The sequence below is a fragment of the Talpa occidentalis genome, unplaced genomic scaffold, assembly GCF_014898055.3.
Source record: "Talpa occidentalis isolate TD23 unplaced genomic scaffold, MPIMG_talOcc4v2.1 talOcc4.5, whole genome shotgun sequence".
Lineage (NCBI taxonomy): Eukaryota > Metazoa > Chordata > Mammalia > Eulipotyphla > Talpidae > Talpa > Talpa occidentalis.
The window spans coordinates 85,522,049-85,536,451 of record NW_023604861.1 but is presented as its reverse complement, the minus strand read 5'-3'; the positions used below and the strand labels follow the sequence as shown (position 1 = coordinate 85,536,451).

Sequence of the window (14,403 nt, the reverse complement as noted above, 5' to 3'; positions counted from 1 at the left end):
GACTGGCTGCCACATCCACATGTAAGCAGTCACCGAGTCCTGATAATTCTGCCTCATAAATAACTTAAATCTGTCCTTTTCTTTCTATTATCATCACAGTTCAGGACTTGATCATTGCTTACCTAGAGTATGCAATAATTTCATTTTTTTAAAAACAAAAGTTCTGCCTCCTATCTCTCCCCTTCCAGATTGTGATCGATGTAGTCTTTCTTTTTTTTTTTTAAGATTTATTTATTTGTACATACAAGAGCTGGGGTACAGGCCAGAGGTGGGGGGGGTGTTGAGAAGATTCACCAGAGACAGTGGGAAACAGAAGAGGCAGATTGACGAAATACACTGCCGAGGGGAGCAGCAGGCAAGCCAGGAGAGGTCTGCTGTGCCATGTGGGCTGCTCCCTGGCCGGTGGGATCGAACTTGTGCTGCAGAGGCTTCGGACAGCTTCATAAGTTGCATCTTAACCCCTTGAGCCCAGGGAGGGCCAATGTAGTCTTTCTATAGTAACAATTCAGGTGTATTCATTCAATAGTTATTGAGGACCAACAATGTATTAGGTATTTTGCTAAGTACCAGAGATAAGATGATTAAAACATGGTCCCTAAATTCAAATTGCTTAGTCTAGAAGAGAAATTAGACATTAGAGATTGGAATATCAAATTTTCTCTCCAAAGTTTTATAACACACAGCCTTAGCACAATAGGATCCTCCTCTGAGTTTCTCCCTAGTTACTTCTCAGCAATCTAGCCTAGATCTTACTCCCATCTCTGAACTGGCTTGATGCTAATATCTTTTCTTGTCTTTTTATTTTTTTCAATAGTCTCTTTCAAATGTTGAACAGCAACGCACAATAAGTTTATTTTACATTCCAACCTAGTCATACTTAACTACATACATTCATAATATACTAGTATAGTAAAATTTGCACAAAGTCATACACTACATTTATCTTTGAATCTGGAGCTAAATACAGATAGTTTCGATTGTTTTGCCTTTTATTCTACTTGATTTTTTTTAATGATGGTTGCAGCCCACAAAATTGATTTTGCTGCCTATTAATGGGTTGAGATCTCCACGTGGAGAAAAATCACTGCTGGAATGTTTGGGAGGGGTAGGGGAGCAGGGGCACTAACGAGAAAGTGTCAGGGTTAGCATAATAAGAGCCAAAGAAGGGCTGTTCCCTTGGAGCCTTGGAGACCAGCGTCCTGAGGGGGAGCCTGTAGCGAGCCCAACCGCCCGGCCGCCGCCGGCCTTAAGGGGGCGCTTTTAGAAGCAAGTCGCGCGCGGAGAGCCGGGCACTGCCAGGTAATGGGGTCTTTGCTTTCCCAAACAAAAGGGTGTCACGCTCGCTTCACCGCGCGCCGGGCCAAGAGAATGACTGAGGGCCTTTGGGAGTGGGGACGGCCCCTAACGCCGGGCAGCGTCTCACAGGGTGGGCCGGGGCGCCGGAGGCCCCTCAGACAGCTACTGGCACGTCTGGACTGACACCCAGACACCCCCGCCTTCTGCGGGTCTGTCGTAGGCGTCCCTTTTCACACAGGTCTGCGCCGGCCTTCGGCTGAGGCAGACCGTCGCCGTCTCCTCAGCAGGCTTCCAGTCAGGCGCGCGGGCGCCACGCCGAGGTCCCGGCGTGCCTGGGGGCCCACGAAAATGTGTCAACATCTTGTAAAGTTAGCGGGGGAAACAGCAACACAGTCAATCGTTAGGGTGAAGAAAATGTTTTGATTTTCTTTTTCTTACCTGACGGAGAAAAATGAAATTTTTAGGGCCCACGAAAGAATATTAATTTATTCACTTTTTTTTTTTTTTATGAGGAAGGGGCAGGGCCCACGAAGGCAAAAGTGCTGAGGAGTCACCAAAGTATTAATGCAGCCCAGCGTGAGGGTGAACCTTTGAGTCGCTTGTCACACACAGAGTGTCCTCGGGCTGTGAAAGCCTGGCGTGGGCGCTTTTATGAGGGCAGGTAAAGAGGCCTAACCGGTTAAGCAAGACCTGAAGGGCAAGCAGCAGAAGCCACAGCCAGAGGCCAGTGTGTTTGAGACTTGAAAAGAGCTCCAAGGGCAGGAGGATATGGATCAGTGGAGGATGGCGGGGTGTGAGGATGGAAAACGGGTCAGGAGATACTTAGAGAACTTGGCGGCCTGAATAAGGGGTTTGGGTTTTGTTCCAAATGTAATTGGAAGCCACTGAAGTAGGAAGTAACTTGATGACTTTGGTGGTTCAAGTCCCAGTTCCAGGTTTAACAAGTTTGCAGGGGGAAACCCATAAGTGGGTGTACTTGGCGAAATAGAGAGTACAGAGTCAAAAATTGTCAGATCCTCTTTAATACTATGTCCAGACACATCAGCTGCATTAATTGGTCATATTTGAGGATGTAGGGAAGAGACCTGCCTCTTACCTTATTTAAAGTACAATCTTGGAATTGCACACAAGTGTGGGATCTAAACCTGTGCAAGCTGAAATCGTTCAAAATGAATTGGGCGGGGAGGGAATCACATTTGTTTTGACCTCTCAAAATTGTTAAAACGGTAAAATCTTTGTTGGTTGTTAGTGTATAGGGAAATGGAAAATAGTAAAACTAGTATCTATTCAGCACATTGTCATTAGAAACATCTAGATTTAGTTTTATTTCTTTGTAGGAAGTTTATCAAGAGTAGTTTGAACAGTGCTTGTGCTTGTCTTCTGGTTTAATTTATAATTGGGCAAGCCTTCTTTCAATGTCTTACAATTTGTTATACTTCTGAGTTTCAATCAGCTTCCAACGTTTTATCCTTCATGCTTTTAATTTTGTAAAAGAGCTCCAAGAGTTCCTTTAATAAGAATTTCTTTTGCCAGGGACACTTTTTCTGGACCATCCTCAGACTTTTTGTCACAACCACTTTTCCTCACTTGCCTTCACTAAATTCCTCTGACTGCTTATCTAGAGTCTATCAAATAGTGTCATTGTCAACATTCTCAGTCAGCGGTGACTCCATTTATGTTAGATTCAAATTTCATTTTCAGTATGACCACTTATCCTTTCTTTGCCACACTTTCATCTTTGTTGGCCAATTCCCTCTTTTTAATATCCATTTTTGTAAAATGTTACGTGTTTATCACCAGGAGATACAACTAAATACTTGCTGTCTGTGCTTATACTAAGAGATCTGCAGAACCCACCAATGAACTTTGAAAAAAATGACATAATCTCTGATCATGATGTGCATCTTATTTATGTAGTGATTTGTGGAATGAAGAGCTAGCTGTGGCTTGTACTTCATGTAATTACAACATTCCACAGTAACTAAAATTTGAACTATGTGCTGGAGGAACTGTAGCTAATTAACGAGTAATTGAAATTTGTACATTGAAACCAGGCAAAGTTAAAATTGCCTGTACTCTGAAAGGACAAGAGTTTCAGATGTGAGAGTATGGGCGGAGGGAAAGAGTTTATTCTTCATTAAATAAGGCCTCTGGGTACCTGTTCATCAGTGTGAATCTGTCAGTCTCAAATTGAGCTTTCCATTGAACCCCTGCTTTTAATTTTAAATTAAAGATAAAAGTTTAAGATATGTACTTTCTTGGTAAATATAATAGTCATTGATTTGGAGTGCTAGTTCAAGATTGCTTTCAACAAATTAGCATATTCATTCATTTATTTGTTCAGCTCTACCTGTTATAGAGCAGCCCCGATATTGAACGGGTTCCTGGCTGTGGGTCCTCACCCGCGCGCTTTAAAGGGACTTATGAATACTCTACTACAGACACACACAAAAGGTTAATAAAAGGTTTATTTACAAGAGAAAAGGAAATAAGGAAAATGTACAACTCAGGGAGAAAATAGGGAAATAAAGTCTTTAATGCATACGACCTGGAAACCCAAAGTCACTCTCAGAGCTGGCCAGACTCTGCGAGCTGGTGGAGAGCCAAAAATGGGGGATCCTCCAAAGCCCACGTGTCTGCCTTTTATATCCACCTGGCTGCTTAACCCCACCCTCAGGTCCCAGCCACCTTCCCTTTGGTGGTGATGGGATTTGGAGTTCCCAGTGTCTTTGACTTTGACCTAGGGTGGGGGTGGAGTCCACAAAGCCTGTATGGAATTAGCTTTGGAACATCCTTTTCCCCCTAACATACCCAACATGAAACTGGAGCTCAGTAAAAAATTGTTGAACAAATGCTGACTTCCACTATGCAAAAAAAGGAAGTTTGAAGGGATAACTTTACAGATTATTTTGAAAAACACATTTATCTATATACTCTTGGATCATTTTTAAAGATCCTAAATTCCAAAGTGTTTCTGAAAATTACCATAATTTTCTTTCTCTTTGACACAGCAGAAAAATCAAAGCTTTTATATTCCCTGTATTCTTTAGCTAAGAAACAATTATATGGAATCATTTTAGTTCCCAAAGGATGTGTTTCTTTTACCTAAAACATATTCTTTCTTATGCTTATCCTAATACTCGTTAAAATATCTTTATTGCTAAATGTAACACAGAAAAAATTTCATAAAACATAAACATATACTTTGATGATTATAATGTGAATGCCCATGCAACCACAATAAAGGTTATTGAATAGAACAAAGCCCAGAACCTCCCTGTTTTGTCCTTTCTAATTATTGCTCTCCTTTGTTCCTGGAGAAAATCACTACCTTAATTTTTTTAATAATCATTTCCTTGCTTTTCCTTAGTGTTTTACCACTATATACACATCCCTGAATAATATAGTTTATTTTTGCTTTTTTAAATCCATGCAGATGAAATCATGCCACACATATTCTTTGTGTCTTACTTCTTTTATTCAATATTATGTTTCTTAGTGTTATCTATGTTGTTTCCTGTAACTGTAGTTCATGCATTTTCATCACTAAATGTGTGACTATACCAAAATTTACCCTCTTAGTGTTGATCGACATTTGCATTGTTTGCAATTAGGGGAATTGTGGACTGTTATGAATAGTCTTTATGATGTGACTTTGTAACCTGCACATGTCATTATTCAGAGATTATATGATTGTGAGCAAAATATCCAAAAGAATCCAAAGAATTTATCTGTGCAGCAAAGTTGCTAAATACAAAATCAATATGCAAAAATCAACTTTATTTCTTACATTAGCAACAAATTAAAAATGATATTATAAAAGATGTCATGTAAGTTGACATTGAAAAATAACATCTCTAAGAATAAAACCTAACAAAAGATGAAGAGATCTTTTGGGAAAATTCTAAAACTGTAGACTCTTTCATATTTTATATATATATAATCTTATCATCTGCAAACAGTGACAGTTTTATTCTTCCATTGTAGTGCCTTTTTAATTTGTCTTGTTTTATTGCTGTCTTCACTGAAGTGCTAAAAAGAAGTGATGATAGCAGGTTACTTGTGTTGGATGGAAGCTTTCAACATATCACCATTAGGAATGGTGTTTGCTTTAGATTTTTGTAGACATATTTTGTCAAATTATTCCTTTTATCTCTTCCTACTTTACCAAGATTCTTTATCTTGCATGAACATTGAATTTTAACAAGACTTTTTCTGTAGCTATTGAGATGGTCATATTATTTTTCTCATCTAATCTTGTGGTATGGTAAATTACAGTAACTGATTTCCTAATGTCATATCAACCTTAAGTTCTTGAGATAAAATCAAGTTGGTCGTGATGTGTTATTCTTTTTATATATTGCTATGTTTCAATGTGCTTATATTTTGTTGAATATTTTCACATCTAAGTTGATAAATGAGATTGTCCTATATATTTTTTCTTATAATATTCTTATCTGGTTCTTGTGTCAAAGGTTATGCTAACCTCATAAAATTAACCTCATTAAAAAAATAAGAAATGTTCCCTCTCCCATTCTCTGAAAGGATTTAAGATTAAAATTTTTGATCTTTGAGAGTTTGGTGGAACTCATCAGTAGAATCTGGCCCTGTAGTTTACTCTATGAGAAGCTATATGACTGCAAGTTAAATTTCTTAAATGGTTATAAATTAGGTTTTTTTTCTTTTTGATTTACTATTGGTTAGATATTCCTAGATTTTTCTAGGAATTTGTCCATTTTGTCAAACTGGACAGAAAGTTGTTCATTAAATCCTCCTATAACCCTGTCCATGTTTGAGTATTTTTAATGATGCCCCTTGTCATCTTGATATTGGTTCTATATTCTCATTTGTTTCTCCTTCCCTAATTTGAGTCCTGAGAATAAGTTTAAGTAGTCAGTAAAGAAAGAAGGCAAGGGTGCTAGAGGCAGAGAAAGCAGCATGAGCAAATATATGGTAAAAGTGAATGGTTTATTTGATTTTATTTCAGTGAAAAGCCTGAGGTGAAGAATAGCCTGAAGGTGAAGTCAAGAAGGGTGTTTAGAGTTTAAATTTACTTTATAAGTGATGAAGACAACCAAAAGGAAAATGTACTCATATCTCTGTTTTTAAATTCTTAAATAAAATAACTATGTATACTAAATGAACCCTGTGCTAACACTGATGGAGTGGACAAGAGGTTCTCCATCTTGAGGAGCTCACATTAGAGTGGGAAAGATAAAATAAATTACAATGCTGATAAATAAAGTTTATGAGGGTAGACATCTTACTGTGAGATTGAAATTTGATTTTTATGTAACTTTTTGATTACACTCAACATCCCTATGAATGTTCTGCCTTAATTAGAAACAAACATCTAGATCTGTTAGGAGGTGTTAACTTGGGATAGCCTAGACAAAATTGAGTTAGTACCCAATCTGACTTCCTGAATTTAGTCTTCTAGACATGTGGTCATTGTTTCAAAAGAGCATAGAATCCAGTTCATGAAAGCTAGTGATTTATCTTTCCTTCCCTGAAGGTATAGAGAATATCCAGATAGTGGCTGCAGTTCCATCTCTGGTCTGGCTGCCATGTATCATGGGCGAACTACTGCTAAAAGACCTTCTACTGCTATGGAGATTTACCAGCAACCACCAAGGATTCTCATTGTGCATATTGATTTACCATCCTGGGCTGACATCTCCTCCAACCTCTGTAAGGCTCTACAAAACTTTTTCTGTCTAGCCTGCAGCTTGATGGGCCCTAGCCGCATGTCCCTCTTCAGCTTATACATGGTACAAAATCAGCACGAGTGCCTCCTCCCCTTTGTGGTGAGTATATCTTTATTTGGTCATTTAATCTTGAAAGTAAATAGGTTTCTGGAGCAGAGAGATCACAGTTATTATTAATTATGCAACAGCTGGACACATTCTCTATACCCAGTAACCCCACAGGCCACACAATAAGAGCCAGATGTCATTCTGCACATAAGGAAGTTTGTATTGCAGGAGAGTAACTCCTAAATTATAGCTCTAGGAGTTTAACAGGCCACATCTTGAGAGAGTGAGAGAAACCTTGGCATTTACTGTCCTTTGGAATGTAAACAATTAACTCCTTTCATTCCCCTTTGAGATTTAAAGAAAGGGAAATAAATCTGTTAGAGCTCTGGCTATTTTATCCACCCTTTGACTTCCAAGACTTATCCTTTAACCAAATTTCCAGTTTTCTTTTTTCAGAAAGCCCTATCTGTGCAAAAACATGAAAATATTTTCTGTATAATTACACCTAGGACTCAGGTGAAACTCCCTCCTAGGGTTTCAGAAGACAAAACCTGGGCCAGCAGTAATGCTTTTACAAAACTCCCTCACACAAAGACAACTATCTTTCTTCTTCCTCAGACAAATTCAGATCTTCACTTTCTCCTCTATCTAAAGTTGAGAATCACAGGGTTGGGAAAGACTTAAGAGTACATCCCTTCATGAGGCAGCCTTGCCGCTGAGACAGCCACATAAGGCCTAGTGGAGCACCAGGACTTTTTTTTTTTAAGATTTATTTATTTATGCATACAAGAACTGGGGTACAGGCCAGAGGTGTGAGGGTGAGCGGATTCACCAGAGACAGAATGGGGAGCAGAACAGGCAGATGTACTGAAATGCACTGCCGAGGGGAGCAGCTGGTGAGACAGGAGAGGTCTGCTACGCCATGTGGGTCACCTCCCTAGCCCAGGATCTAACTCGTGCTGCAGTGGCTGCGGACTGCTTCATGGTGCTGCTGTCTTAACCCCTTGTGCCACCAGGGAGGCCCCGCACCAGGACTTTTAACCCTATCTAGTAGGAAGAAGACCTCTTCCCCCACAGTGTCCATGGAAGCCATCTGAAAGCCTGAATTCTCACCTTCCTAGACAAGTTAACAGAGTTTCTCCCCCTTCCTCTCCCCCCCCCCCAGAAGGGCTCTAACCCATTATGGAGCCCCCATCCTCATGACCTCATCTAACCCTAATTACCTCCCAAGGGTTTCACCTCTAAATACCATCACATTGAAAGCTAGAGTCTTAATGTATAAATTTTAAGAAACAGCAAACATTTATTCTATAACAGTGGGGCCCTGCTAGTTCTGGGAATGTAGTGGAGCATATCAAATGTGCTTACACTACATTGCTCACCCCAGTTGCCTGTAACAACAGAAGATCACATACCTCACCTCCAACAATGTCTCTCCAGTGACCTCTACTCTTAACATCATGGTTACTATAAAGAAGTGCTCAAAGAAATATATTGAAGGGTGAATTTGGAACTGAGAGGCAATAAACTGATAATTAGTTAACAGAACATAGGGGGAAATATCAGAATAAGAAAGGCCTTTCTAATGGTAATAAAACCCAAACTTCTGAAAATAAAAAATGAATAAATTCAGCTGTATAAAAATAGAAAAATGTATGCTTGACCGAAAGAACACTATAGGTAAAATCTAAAGACAAATGACAATATGTGAAAAGTTATTTACGTCTATATTACTTAGGACTAATTTCCCTAACTCCCTAAAAATCACTAAGCATCACTAAGAATAAAAATCACCAAGATAAGCACCAGTAATCCAGTAGGAAATGATAAAGGATATACATAGTTTTCAGAAAAGGAAATACAAATGACTGATAAACATATAAAAATCTGATCAATCTTACTAATAAAAGAACTGCAAATTAAAACTGCATTGAGATGCTATTTCCCCTACATATTTGGCAAAGATTTAAAAAATTTTAATGACATGCTGTTTGTGAGTTTATAAAGAAACAGTGACAATTTATGGGTCTATAAATTGACATGATTTCTATCTTGGGCAATTTAGTGACAGTATCACACGTTTACATACTCTCGGACTCTGCTTAGCATGTCTACTTTTAGAAACATCCTACAGGCACATTTTCACATGTGCAAAAATGAATTACACACAAGAATATATTTTCATATATTCATCATTTTTTGTAAGCAGCAAAAGATTGGAAACAAGATTATGTTGGCAATAGGGGATAGGTTAAATAAAATTATGTTCCATCCATTAATGGAATACTATCAGTGGTGAAAATTAAAATACTTTTTTATCTATTGAATGAAATGATTGCTCAAATGCACTGTTCAATAAAATCAAGACACAAAAGAGTATCATAGTCTCTTCTATTTTGGTAAGAAAGATAAAATTAATCATACATTTCTTTCATACAAAGAATTTTCTCTAGTAATACTGCCTCCAGAAAACTCCTGGCTAGCTGAGGGATAAAATTGGGAAGATGACTTTTTTCTACATATGCTTTTGTAACCTTTGAATTTTAAACCATATGAATGTATTATATATTGAAAATAAATAAGTAAAAATGAAACAAAAAATACACTTGCATTTGAATATTAATAAATACAAAGTATGTGGAGAATCTATAAATTTTTATTTTTTATAAAAGGGAGTTCTAGGGCCTCCCTGGTGGCACAGGGGTTAAGATGCAACCTATGAAGCTATCCGCAGCCATTGCAGCACAAGTTCAATCCCCAGCCAGGGAGCTACCCACATGACGCAGCACATCTCTCCTGACTCGCCTACTGCTCCCCTCAGCAGTGCATTTCAGTACATCTGCCTGTTCTGCTCCCCACTCTGTTTCTGGTGAATTTTCTCACCCCTGAACCTCTGGCCTATACCCCACCTCTTGTATGCATAAATAAATAAATCTTTTTTTTTTAAGATTTATTTTTATTTATTTATACAAGCACTGGGTACAGTCAGAAGCGCGGGAGGGTGAGAGAATTCACCAGAGCCAGAGCGGAGAGCAGAGCAGGCAGAAGGACCGAAGTACACTGCTGAGGGGAGCAGCGGGCGTCAGAAGAGGTCTGCGCGCCATGTGGGACCCTCCTCCCGTGGCCCGGGAGCAGCTGGGGATCGAACTGGCGCTGCAGAGGCTGCAGGCAGCTTCGCAACCCAGCTCTCAACCGCTGCGCCACCGGGAAGGCCCTAAATAAATCTTTTTAAAAAATAAATAAATAGGGCCTCCCCGGTGGCGCAGCGGTTGAGCGCTGGGTTGCGAAGCTGCCTGCGGCCTCTGTGGCGCCGGTTAGATCCCTGGCTGCTCCCCAGTCACCAGAGGAGGGTCCCACATGGCGCGCAGACCTCTCCTGCCGCCCGCTGCTCCCCTCAGCAGTGTACTTCGGTCCTTCTGCCTGCTCTGCTCCCCGCTCTGGCTCTGGTGAATTCTCTCACCCTCCCGCACTTCTGACTGTACCCAGTGCATGTATGTATGTATGTATAAATCAATAAATCAATCAATAAATAAATCTTTAAAAAATAAATAAATAAATAAATAAATAAATAAATAAAAGGGAGTTCTATTGATAAATAGATTTTGAAAATCACTGACCTGAAAACTATACTTTTCAACCGGCCTTTAATGGGACCTCAATTGGAGTTGTCCTAAACTACTTAGGACAAGAAAAACATACTGGCATTGACCTGTGGAGAAAATGCCCGCTAGGCATATTTGTTCCACCACTCTACACAAAAAGTTGAAAGAAACATAATGAGCATCCATTAATCTTTACCCATTCTTCTCAACTTCCACCTTTGTGCAAAGCTCACTGACCCGAATCAAGGACCCCATTCTGCACCTTGAAACACAGCCAAATTACCTAAGGCCGAGAACCTGAGTTTGCCAGGTTGCTATAACAATGTTATAGCAAACTTCATTACCTGATTCACTGGAAAGGGATCCCACATTTCAATGCAGGAACTTCCTAGAGCACATTTTAATCTTCCACAATGGAGACCCACAATGGAGACCCCATCCAGAGAAGGAGGAAAGGAAGTTGTGGGACTTGGCGCTCAGACTATAGATTGCAGAACTCCAGCTCAGGGGCACCAAACCTTACTGTCCTATCACCCACTCTCACCCTCTTTATCTAACAGTTCCCTGTAAGTCCCTGACCTCATCTTCTGATTTGGAACTTAGCTATCAACTAAATAGTTATTGCTGGATACAATACGGCCTAGGTAATTCATGAGGAGTGAAGCTAAGAACAATATAAGACTTTCTGTAGCATTCATCTATCTATCATCAACCTTTGATATGAAGAAATTGTTTCTCGGCCAAGTTATATGAGCTCTTCAGATCCTAGGCAATTAATGTTTCTGCAAAGCTTGCATTTTAAAATCACTTCCAAAATTAAAGTGATTAGGAGTGAATTCCTGAGAGATCAGATTCCATTTTCAAGACATATAAAGCATAGTGGGTTTTAGCCTACTTTCTATATAGCTTGTTTCTAAATGATGCCATCTTTTAGATGAATTGCATGCATGGCCCCCTGCTATAGCAAGTTGGAAATATCCTCTTATATCTTGGTCATTTGATTTACTTCCATCAACCCAGAAATGTCCTATAGAAACTGTTCCTATCACCCGATTACTGTGTGAAAGACAGATGAATTTCATTATTTCTAAATGTATTGCATTTGGAAGAATTTTCTAGCACGCAAATTGATACTATTTTTAGACCTTATTAAGTCACTTCCTTTTCCCAAAGTTTATTGTCTTCTCCTGACAGAGATATCAGGAGGTCATTTAATAATTTTTTTTTTTAATTAGGCACCACCCTTGTGGACTAAGGGTTGTCTCACGACTACCACCATGACAGCCCACTGTGGCAGCCTGAGTTAGATCCCCGGCCAGGGAGCTAACCCACATGGCGCAGCAGATCTCTCTCTCCTGTCTTGCCCACTGCTCCCTTTAGCAGTGCCTTTCAGTAAATCTGCCTGTTTTGCTCCCCACTCTGTCTCTGGTGAATCCTCTCACATCCTGCACCTCTGGCCCACACCCTAATTTTTGTACGCATAAATAAATATATATATTTAAAATAAAATAAATATTTTTTTAATTAAAGAAGACAAGTTAAACTTCTTTGGCTTTCAAAATAAAAACATACGCAGTGTTTTTTTATTTAAAATATGTTCTAATTTTAGAAAATTTAAATGCAGAGAAGTATATAGTCTTTTGACTTTTGCATAGTTGGCTTTTGGAAACACACTTTTACTGTTGGTTCCTCCCAAAACATACCCAAAAAAGTAGGATTTTTTTTTTGTAGCATTGAATCAGTTAAGATTATGTTCCACTGTAATAGAAACCATAGAACAAAAGTGGCTTAAATAGATAGTTCATTTCTCTCAAGTAAATTAGGCATTCTAGGGCTGGTATGGCTACTCTGTAATCAAAAAGGAACCATGCTTCCAGCTTTTTGGTCCATTTTCCTGTCACCTGCAGCAGAGGTACTATCTTTTTTTTCTTTTAAAGATTTATTTATTTATACAAGCACTAGGGTACAGGTCAGAGGCGCAGGAGGGCGAGAGAATTCACCAGAGACAGAGCAGGGAGCAGAACAGGCAGACAGACCGAAGACACTGCTGAGGGGAGCAGTGGGCAAGACAGGAGAGGTCTGCCCCACCATGTGGGTTGCTTCACTGCCGGCGGGGTTCTAACCAGCACTGCAGAGGCCGCAGACAGCTTCATAGCGCGGCGCTCAACCTGCTGCACCACCGAGGAGGCCCAACACAGGTACTATCTTATGGCCACTGGACACTCTTGGCCTGTGTGCCAGCAAGCAAAAGGAAAAGGAAGAGTAAAAGGCTTTCCCTTACTCTTTAAAAACATTTACCAAAAGTTGCTCCCAGCACTTCACTTGTCTTCATCCCACTGGTCAGATGGCAGCAGTTGAAGAATAGCTTCTTTGCCTGTTGAAGCCCAACAAATATTTCTACTAAATAAAATAACAGATAAGAAGTCTGGAGAAAGGCTTTCTAATACCATAAAGAACACTTGTATATTGCTGGCAAATTATAATGGCAGTCTGGCAGTTGAAATAGATGATAAGAAGCAACTCACTCAAATGTTATATTTTCTTCATTGTCAAAAGGAAGCCCTTGCTGAGAAACAGCATAAATTGGAAGAATACAAGCACAGGTTAGCCAGAGTTTCCCTGGTGTGCAAACAACTTAGGTCCCAGATCCATCCAACTCATCTTGATAGTTATCTCAAGAAAGAAAAAAAAAAGTTAATATATCTACTGTGATAGTTTTTCCAAATTAACAATTCTAGATTGAAAGTTATTTTTTTCTGGGCATTTTAAGGATATTATTCTACTGCCTTCTGGATAGCATTGTTGCTATTCAGAAGACTTCTATCAGTCTAGTAATTGTTTCATGGTAAATAATCTTTTAAATCTCTGATTTACAGATCTTTTGATTTCCCTTTAGTGTGTATAAATATAGTTTTTTTGTTTACTTCTCCTATTTGTGGTTTGTTGTGCTTTATGAAAATGGGGATCATGCCCTTCCATTGATTCTGGACAATTCCCATCCATACCTTTTTGAGTATTGCCTCTTTCCCATATTTCTTTTCCATCCTTTTGAGATTCTGATTAGATGAATATTAAATCTCACTTTGCAGTATTTCAAATATGTCTGATATTTTTTGGAGAGTGTTTTACTCTGTTCATGGCTTTGATTCCCTCTTAATTCTTTAAAATCTTAAAGGTACTTAAATAAATTTGATAATTCCAATATCTGAAATGGTTGATGTTTGTTCTTTCTGCTGATTCTCATGTATGATATTTGTTTTCTCTTTACTTTTATAATTTTGGATTGTGAGTTTAAGTTTAGTTGATCTTACTGTCTGAAAATTCTGTTTGGCCTAAGTTTAGAGAGTACACCTCCAAAGAGGATTTGTATTTGCTTGATCCAGTTCCCCTGAGGTGCTCGCAATCTAGGACCATGTTCAGTTATGTAGACCATACAGGTGAAAACCAAATCTGGAAGCCGCATGAGAGGAGGCATGTGGTTTCTGGTTCTCAGCAGCAATTTCTATTTCTACTCAGAATGGACATCAGTTAGCAAGCTGTTTTGTCATCTCCCTTTACCAGCAGATACATTCATCTAGCCCACCTTTTCACTAAGAGAATAACTTTTGTTACAGTCTTAACTTTAGGGCAGGGTGATAGTTACAACCTTCCCTTATGTGAGCCTAAGACCTTGTCTCCTGCTCTCTTGAAAGGCAAAACCCTAGATTCTAAAGATCAGCAAGCAAAGCCAAGGTTTTATACCTGTTAAA

The 14,403-nt window shown here is 39.2% G+C and overlaps 1 protein-coding gene across 1 annotated transcript in view; it reads left to right on the top strand.

Moving 5' to 3' along the window:
* The first annotated feature begins 1,890 nt into the window (after positions 1–1,890).
* Positions 1,891–14,403, top strand: part of M1AP (meiosis 1 associated protein) — a 61,531-nt gene continuing 49,018 nt past the window's right edge. Inside the window, 2 exon segments of the mRNA XM_037527699.2 lie at positions 1,891–1,957; positions 6,812–7,103. Of these exon segments, the coding sequence (XP_037383596.1) occupies positions 6,864–7,103 (240 nt within the window). The 5' untranslated portion in view covers positions 1,891–1,957; positions 6,812–6,863.